This window comes from Lactuca sativa, chromosome 5, assembly GCF_002870075.4.
Source record: "Lactuca sativa cultivar Salinas chromosome 5, Lsat_Salinas_v11, whole genome shotgun sequence".
NCBI classification, from domain to species: domain Eukaryota; kingdom Viridiplantae; phylum Streptophyta; class Magnoliopsida; order Asterales; family Asteraceae; genus Lactuca; species Lactuca sativa.
In genome coordinates this window covers 320,633,675-320,642,809 of record NC_056627.2, presented here as the reverse complement: position 1 = coordinate 320,642,809, position 9,135 = coordinate 320,633,675, and the positions used below count along the sequence as shown (strand labels likewise).

Here is a 9,135-nt window from a genome sequence, read left to right as displayed (position 1 = left end):
AGGCTAGGGTGTGCCCAGGATGGTGACCCTGATACTAGAGTGGTTGGGTGTGTAAGGAAGGATAAAGAATGATTTCGAGGACGAAATATAATTTAAGTGGGGGAGAGTTGTAACACCTGTTTATTTATTAGTTAAATAAATAAGCTAATGAACGAATAGAAGCCCTAAAATAAATAATTATATATCAAAGGATGATCTCGAAGGACTAATTGTCATAATTTGTGGAAGGTTGGGGGTTAAGTGTATATTTTGGGAGCCTTTGTAAAGAATTTCCGAGGGTAAGGGCTAAAGTGTAAGTTTTGGAGTTAAATGGAAAACAAAATGGTGAGGAGGGGCTGAAGTTGGATTTTTGGATTTAAGTTTGGATAGACACGGGTTTAAACCCGACACCATCCTTCCCTCCCGTCACCCTCTTAAGCTGTAACATATTTAAACAATGAAAACCTATGCTAACCTTAGCCCCAAGAAAATCGGATGCAGCCGCCACCATCCACGTCGTTTGTTTTTCCCGGCCGCCTAGCATAATCGGATTTCCTTCGTCACTGTCGACATCGGAGACCGACTAGTGGAGGAAGAAAGCCTCCAAACGATGTTGCTTCGTCAAAGATTCATTGCTGTCGGCGACCCCATGAACGATAAGGACCACCGTGAGCCACTGTTGCCGGACCGACAAACCCCCTGTGTTCTCTGTCGCTGTGGTCGCTGCTGATGGAATACGCGTCCATCGTCGGACGCCATGACCTTCTCGTCTGAGGAACGAACTGGGGAGGAGCCCCTGCCGTTGGTCGAAGTCCGTCGCCGCCGTTCTCCTTCTTCTCTGCTGTGTTTTGGGTGCCGCCGCCATGAGCCACCAGGTGCGGCTGGATTTATCTCGCAAACGGAGGTGTTTGAGTGTGTCTCCATTATTATGGCGTGTTATGTGTGGGTTATGTAATCGGAAATGCATGGAAAGCTCACCACCACCACCACAAGGTGGTGGCTGCCACCATCTGCTGCCGCCGGCCACCACAAGGTGGCTGTGTATGTGTGTTTATTTGCATAGTGTGTGTTATTTTGATATTTAGCATTGTAAGATGTAATTTACAGCTCGGAATAATGGAATGAAATTAGAAACCACCACCCTAGGGTGGTGGCTGCCGCCACCGGCCGCCGTGTCGGGTGGCAGTGTGCTTGTCTTGTGAGTTGACTCGATTGGGGATGCTTGAAACCCTAATGGGCCTTGTTAGCCTAATGGGCCCAATGAAGCCAAATGGGCTTAGTGAAAACCCTAATGAGTCTAATGGACTCTAATTGACCCAATAAAGCCCTAAATAACCTAAGAGTCCAACAAATTAATAAATGGGCTAATATTTAGGTTGGAAAACCCTAATGCAATCAAAACCCTAATTTTTGGGAAATTAAACGGGACACACAAGAATTATTTAATAACTTGAGATATTAAATAATAAACTTTGGCAAAGATTAATCTAAGCGACAATGGACTTAATGGGTTAAGTAAGAAACTTAACCCTAATCATCATTTTATGCGAAACCCTAATCTCATTTGGGTTTATTTTTGGGCCTCTTTATTGGGCCTTGATGATCGGGTTATTAATGGGCCATCCAAAGTCAAGCAATTGGACTAGAATAAGTTAATGGGCCTAGGGTAAGGCCCATGTAAGGGGCTTGGGCCTAATTTGGAAAATTGGGCCATTGATGGGCCATAGTTTGGGCCTTAATGATTATATGATGTTGGGCCTTAGAATGAGGCCGTGTATAGGCCTAGGCCCAATTTGGAAAATTAGGCCATGTGTTGGGCTTTGATTCCTAATTGAATTTGGGCCTATGGGTTGGGCCTTGGGCTTAAATAAGCCATGCCTAGGGTAATGTAGTAATTATCCAAGTATGTATTATGGTTACGAGTTGGGACCCAATTATTAATTGGGTGTTGTTTTGGTGTTGACAGTTCGAGAATCTGTCATCCAGCAGCTGGGGTTGAGCCTGCGAGACTTCAACAAGTGTGGGATTGTGTCTTCGGGACTTCAGCAGTGTGAGGTGAGTTACCTTCCAGTAGCGGTGGGTCTACGGCCACAATGCCGGCCCACCAGTAGGAGTTGTATGTTAGATGATTGTCTTTGTGATATCATCTAGGTTTGCTACTACCTGATATGTTATATGATGGCATGATATGTTATATGTGATCGTAGTAGAGTTCGGTTGTTAGGATCGAAGGGTAGGTCAGACACCCCAGATATGTCTGACAGTATGTGATGATATGTTTATATGCTGGCATGATATGTTATATGTGATAATGGTAGTAGGAGGGGAATAGTCCCCAAGTTCGGTTGTTAGGACCGAAGGGTAGTTCGGACACCCCAGGTATGTCTGATAGTATGTTTGTGTTATGATATATGTGATGGTAGCTGAGTGTGGGCGAGGCCGTATCTCAGAGATAGTGGAGTGTGGGCGAGGCTCGTATCTCCCAACTAGTGGAGTGTGGGCGAGGCCCGTATCTCCTAGTTGTTCAGTATATGATTGTATATACTTGTATGTTATGGTTTAGTAGCTGAGTGTGGGTGTGGCCCGTATCTCAGAGATAGTGGAGTGTGGGCGAGGCCCGTATCTCCCGGCTAGCGGAGTGTGGGCGAGGCCCGTATCTCCATGAGTGTGGGCGAGGCCCGTATCTCCTAGCTGTTCATTATATGATTGTATGGTATGTGGTATGATGGGGGAACTCACGAAGCTTTGTGCTTACGGTTTACATTTTTGGTTTCAGGTACTCGTTTTCAAAGGAAGGAGTCGGCTTTATCGCAGCGCATCACACTATGTTTTCTGCACAATAGATCTTTGGGATTACACTCTGATATGGTTTTACGATAAAATGTTTTGCTTATTGACACTTTGGTTTTGACATGAGATATGAATATAATGTTTTATTATTGATGGTTTTATATTATAACTTAATCAAAACGAAATTTTTGACCTTGAATTTTGGGATGTTACAAAAAAAATTACAAAACTATAACTTATCAAAATTGTAATATACTCTAATATATTAATACATTTTATATTTTTTGAAAAATGTCAATAAAAATTTAAAAACAAATAATTGGAAAGCAAATAAGAAAAAAAAAATAGATACAGAGTCATCCCAGGCTCTCACTAAATGTCGTGACATCATTACGGAAGAGTGCAAACATGTGGATTCCCAAACAATATTTAACCGGTATGACAATTTATACACTGATCTGTATAGGTGTAGACTGATATGCTGGTAACAGTTCTGTGGATTCCCAAACAGTTCTGTGGACTGATATTAAACATAAGCTCATTATTTTTAACATTTTTCTTGTCAATTTTTTTACATAATAATCACATAAGGTATTAGTGTATTAAAAAAATTAATATTAATAGACGAAAACAAAACAAAACAAAAAAAAATTAAAAATAAAAAACCCAAGATCCGCAGAGATGTTCCGGTTCCTCAGAGGCTTTAGTCGATCAGTAGAGCACCCTCTGGTCATTCTAAAAAACTTCAATTTTCATGGTTAAATCGTTAAAACAACCCCCTATACATGATTATTTGACGAAATTTCTCATATAGAAATCGAACTATTTTAATTTTGAAGTAAATTACATGAATGGTCCCTATGACTTGGGATACTTTTTCTGTTTAGTATCTATTTTCTCGGGTTCTCCATTAAACTTTGTTTTGCTCTTACGTCCCTTTAGATATAAAAAAAACTTTTTTGGGGTTATCTATTTTTTTAAACATTTATTTATTTACTTACTTGTTGTTTAGAATTTTATTGTTAATGGTTGCCTCTGAATTTGTACCAAGATCTAAAAGGTTTGTTGCCGCCGACAACACATACTTGAGAAAGTAGGTTCTCCGGCTACTCATGCCATCAGTTCTCCGTCAAGTTAGTCCTCTGTCAAACTATGAGAGAGATAGATGGGCAGTTCATAGAGATGACAGTGCTGTTGAGTTTTCATGTCGGTGATTCATTGAAACAACAACGATTGTTGATTTTCATGTTGGTGTTGAGTTTGACTAATATTATAAAAGCTCTAAATTTTTAACGCGTAGTTGGAAAAAGCCCTAATATTTTTTTTATTGCTATGACCACAGCTTATTCGCAGAATTATCACTCTAGCCACTTAATGAGTTTCGTGGTTAAATTTGTTAATTTTTTTTTTGCAAAATCAGTCCTAAAAAGTTCAAATTTGGTCCATCGGGTTTGTAAAAAATTACATCACATGGTTTTTTAAATCTAATTTTCGTTTTTTGTATATTTTATTTATTTTTGTTTTTTTATAAATACATATACTTTTTTATTTTCTTTTTATATATAGTTTATTTTTTTCATTTTTTAACTTAATTTTTGAACAATTTGAATTTTTTTTTTAACTTTTTACCATTTGTATTATATTTTTTTATTTTATTTATTTATGGTTTTTCTAATATTTTTATTTATTTTGATTCAAATAAACGAACTTGAATTAAGTATAAATTACTATAATAAGTTTTTCTTTTATAGAGAACGACTATTATTATTTTTTTGTTCTTTCTTTTAATCTATTGTCAAATTGAAATATTATCTTGAATTTAAACTATTGATATCACATATATAAATATGATTTAATTTACAAGTTACATCACACATTGAAACACTAATTCTCATTAAACAAACTTTTTTTTTTCATTTTTTCTGAACATAAATATAATATCACTAAAGAAGAAAAAAATAAAAAGAAAATAAGTTGGATCGAAATTACAAATATAATCATAACTATTTTATTTACTTGAAATAAAATTAAAAAATTACAAAACTATAACTTATCAAAATTGTAATATACTCTAAGATATTAATATATTTTATATTTTTTGAAAAAAGTCAATAAAAATTTAAAAACACAAAAAGGTAAAAACAAATAATTGGAAAATAAATAAGAAAAAAATTAAAAATAAAATAAAAAGACGAAAAAAATTAAAACATACTACGAAAAGAAATATGAAAAAAAAACTGAAAAAAAAACTCTAATATACTCTATATATACACTAAAAAAATAGAAAACAAATGGTAAAAAGGTAAAAATAAAAAATCAAATCGTTGAAAAATAAAATTAAACAACGAAAATAAAAATATATGTGTGTGTGTGTATATATATATATATATATATATATATATATATATATATATAGAGAGAGAGAGAGAGAGAGAGAGAGAATAAAAATAAATAAAGTATATAAAAAATGAAAAATAAAGTTAAAAAACCATGCTGTGTAATTTTTTGCAAACTTCGAGAACAAAATTTAAACTTTTTAGTATTGATTTTGTAAAAAAGTTAACCAAGTTAACCATAAATCTAGTTAAGTGAGCTAAAGTGATAATTATTCGAGAAAATTGTGGTCATAACAATAATAATAATTAAAAAAAAAAAAAAAAAACCAAGACTTTTTCCAGTTATGCGTTAAAAATTTAAGACTTTTATAATATTAATCATGTTGAGTTCCACTGGCGCCAAGGATGATCTAGTGATACGAGAGTGGATAAAATGGTTTCAAACCCTTGGAAATGTCATTGTATAAGATATCTATTATCCCATGGTTTTGGCAGAGGGAAATTAGTGAGTAGAGCCTTATTGTTATATTTTAAATTTATAAATAATAATTAATTAATTAAATAGAAAAAGAAAATAGTAAAGGCAATATAGTTGTTTTATATATGGGATTATGGGAGAGACTAAAGATGCATCAAAAACATATGACATATCAATGAAGATGGTCCGACTAAAAAAAGTTAGGAACTACATACAAAAATTACTCCAAAACCAAAGGACAATTTGTATAATTTACTCTTTAGGTTTTAAGGTCCTTCATTTGTCAAAATATTTCAAAATCTTTATTCTTTCAGCACGTCTCATTTTTGACAACTTTCATAAAGTATAAGGAATATTCCAAGTCGAAAACATAGGTTGAATAAAGTGTTCAGTAGAAGAGACTTCAATAAAAGGTACACGGCTTTTGCAATTTTTATAAGTTCAACATACAAAATGCCGAAGTTTTATAACACTTATATATATTTTATAAAAAAAACTTGTTAATTTTACAAAATCACATCCAATCTATAAAAGATAAAATAATAATGTTCATCAAGATTACATTTAACTTGAAGTGAATGTAATCTCACATAATAAAATAAAGTTGCTGGATTGCAAAAGACGTCTGATTTTTTGTTTATTAATCATCAAAAGTTGGATAAACAAACGCTTCGAGTTTTTGTTTTAGAAGTATAACTAAATTGAAAATAATTACGGGCACTTGTTTCAACAAGAAAAACTAGTTACACACTCAAACCCAACGAACTTCTAATTGCCTTTATCCTTTATCCGACAATATTGTCTTAAAACCTACAAATTTAAGTCTTTAGCAACAAGAAAAACTAGTTATCCACAAGACCACAACCTTAAATGATCAAGACATTATGCAGTTGCCATTTTTGTACCCTCCTCATTATTAACAAGGCTTTCCTTCCTTTCACCATCATTATTCACTCCATCTTTTGTTGCCATTTTTGTACCCTCATTATTTACAAGGCTTTCCTTCCTTTCACCATCATTATTCACCCCATCTTTTCTCTGCACAATATAGATAGAGGTTTTATTTTCCAAGCATATTTAATTATTTATTTTGTATAATTTAATCAAGATACATTAAAGTCACTATATTTTGATCATTTTGTGGTTTAAGCACTATATATTATTTTGATCAATAAAAGTCACCCATTTTTCAAAGAAATTTCACTATGTAACCACCCATTTACAACTAATTAGAAGGTTATAAACTGATCACACATTACTTTTCATTTACCTACGTGACATCATATGTGGTTCATGAAATAATATTTTACTTTCTAAAATGATTTTTTTTTGCAAATTTTGGAGGTTATACGCATATCACGTTAGGTACACAAGAAACCATGTTAGTTTTAACACATGTTAAACATACAATAGATTGTCATAGTGGTCGCATATAAGATTTTTCAAAAATATATAGTAGCTAGTTAAGAAACAAAAAAAAATCAAAATATAATGACTTAATGTATATTGTGGTTGGTTTTAAAACTAAAAAACAATTTGTTTGAAATTTAAATATACAAAAGTGTCAACGAATGCACACCTTGAAAGTAACTCCCACAGATATATCGCCGGTGTAAGATTTGTCCTCCCGGACCACCCTGTATTTCCGACTTCCGAGCTTTGCATCCCCTTTCTCCATCCCCATTAAAACAACATCCTTTACATGAATCCTATATATACACCCATTCAATCCAATGTAATTAGTCACATATCTTATGCTAAAGCAAAGCTTATATAAATAAAACTAAAACAAACAAAATAATAAATTAGTCTTTAACGTTCTTACGTAGCATCACCAACATATCCATCATCGGAAAGTTTATGTTTGTCCATGACACGAAACACAAGCTTTTGATCCAACTTCTTTTCATCCATGGGATAGTCAACCACAAACTCGAACTTTTGTTCCCATATGGATTTCTTCCCTTTTCCTACATTAATTCCAATTATTCCAACCTTTTCATTTCAACAAATGCAATAAAAACAATGAAAACATTATTCGACATACTTAATTAAGCCCTACCTTGAGCGACTTTGCTTACGCGTTTTTTATCCCCGTATTCAACACATACATATGGTCTATTAACAGCCGAAGTACTACAGCAAACTACACAACCTGAAATCATAAACAAAAACAAAAACCCACGTTAGGAATTGAAGTTCCAGTTCCCTTATAACTCAGTTGGTAAATTCAGTATACTGGTGTGTTCGATCTTACCGAGAAACCTTTTTGCTCTAATGCCTTCGGAATCCACTAGCATCACCTCCAATACGCCACCACCTGCCATCGTTATATTTCTCTATCTTCGGACACACTGTCAACACTAGTCTTGATATCAATCACTAATCAAAGAAGAGAGAAGATAATTTGCAGATTTTGAAGAGAGAATATTTATATAACGTCAATGGAGGAAGTTACGGAGACGGTGGTGCTAGCGTGTTTGACGTCTTGTTGTAAGTCGTCACGTTGAATAAGAAAAGGAAAGCCATCGGAGTTGGAGTTGGCTTACTATACGCATTGAATTTAAAAAGTGAAGGTACTGATTGAGGACTTATGCATGTAGGCTGGCTGTAAACGATTCAACTTGTACTAGAAGATACTAATATAATGTGATGGAGTGGTTGGATGAAACATGTGCAGTTTTTTTTTCCAATTTATATAACTATTGAGTTTTCTTTTTATAATTAAGAGTCAATTCTAAATCTTGTCTAGTGTATAATACTTTTATTAGTTTAACATTAATAATTTATAATGATTTAGCGACCATTTCTCAGTTTCGTTTAAATCAGAACGTTAGGTATCGCGACGTTAAGAGTTTTGGTCTTTTAATAATCTTTCAATGTATAGTATATAATTTTTTTTATCTTGAGGAAGATTACAAGCATCTTAAACTTGGGATTAGTAAGACCTTAATAATTCGACACAAGTGTATTAAAGTGTTCATAATAGTAGTTTTTAGGAGTTTTTCGATCTAATAAGCTAATGAAATTTGAAAAGGCTATTGTAAAAAGTTTTTCAAACACATTTTGTTTTCAAACTCTTGCCATGTGCTTTTTTAATGAGTTTATCCAATAAGTTTCAACCAATTATAGATAGACAATTTATACAAACAACACATAAATAAGCAAATTTAAATAACTCTCGTATTAAGGAGATATAATGACTTTTTGTGAAAAAAATTCACTAATAAAATGGATGATCCTAGTTAATAGTCGTTGATTTGTTTGTTAATATATTAGCCTTTGTGTATAAGCCCAGTTTTTGTATATCAGTAGCTTATCATATCCGGTCCTTGTGCCTTATTGTTTGTATTTATATTCATTGTATTGTACATTCAAGGTAATGAGAATATATGAATTCCATTCCACATCATGGTATCAGAGAAACCCTCTTAAATTTTCTTATTTCCCTCCCTCTTTCCTTATACAAGCGGACAGCCAACATCTCCCACATCTAAACCCTAATTTCTAGCTCCTTCTCACCACCATGGTTGCCCCTAACCCCCCTCACAA

At 33.6% G+C, this 9,135-nt stretch overlaps 1 protein-coding gene across 1 annotated transcript; it reads right to left on the bottom strand.

Annotated features, from left to right (window-relative positions):
* Window positions 1–6,280: 6,280 nt before the first annotated feature.
* LOC111889409 (elicitor-responsive protein 1) lies at window positions 6,281–8,172 on the bottom strand. The gene is made up of 5 exons (XM_023885557.3): window positions 7,841–8,172; window positions 7,646–7,738; window positions 7,409–7,553; window positions 7,163–7,292; window positions 6,281–6,621 (listed from the first exon to the last, which is right to left on the bottom strand). The coding sequence occupies exons 1-5, from the start codon at window positions 7,908–7,910 to the stop codon at window positions 6,466–6,468; spliced, it is 594 nt and encodes a 197-aa protein (XP_023741325.1). The 5' UTR covers window positions 7,911–8,172; the 3' UTR covers window positions 6,281–6,465.
* Window positions 8,173–9,135: the final 963 nt, after the last annotated feature.

Bases quoted from the DNA above. Each gene is read 5' to 3' on its own strand.
- LOC111889409 (XM_023885557.3), bottom strand. From the start codon at position 7,910: ATGGCAGGTGGTGGCGTATTGGAGGTGATGCTAGTGGATTCCGAAGGC. The intron at 7,739-7,840 runs GTAAGATCGAAC...TTATGATTTCAG, and splicing joins TAGAGCAAAAAGGTTTCTCG to GTTGTGTAGTTTGCTGTAGT. The intron at 7,554-7,645 runs GTAGGGCTTAAT...GAATTAATGTAG, and splicing joins CGTAAGCAAAGTCGCTCAAG to GAAAAGGGAAGAAATCCATA.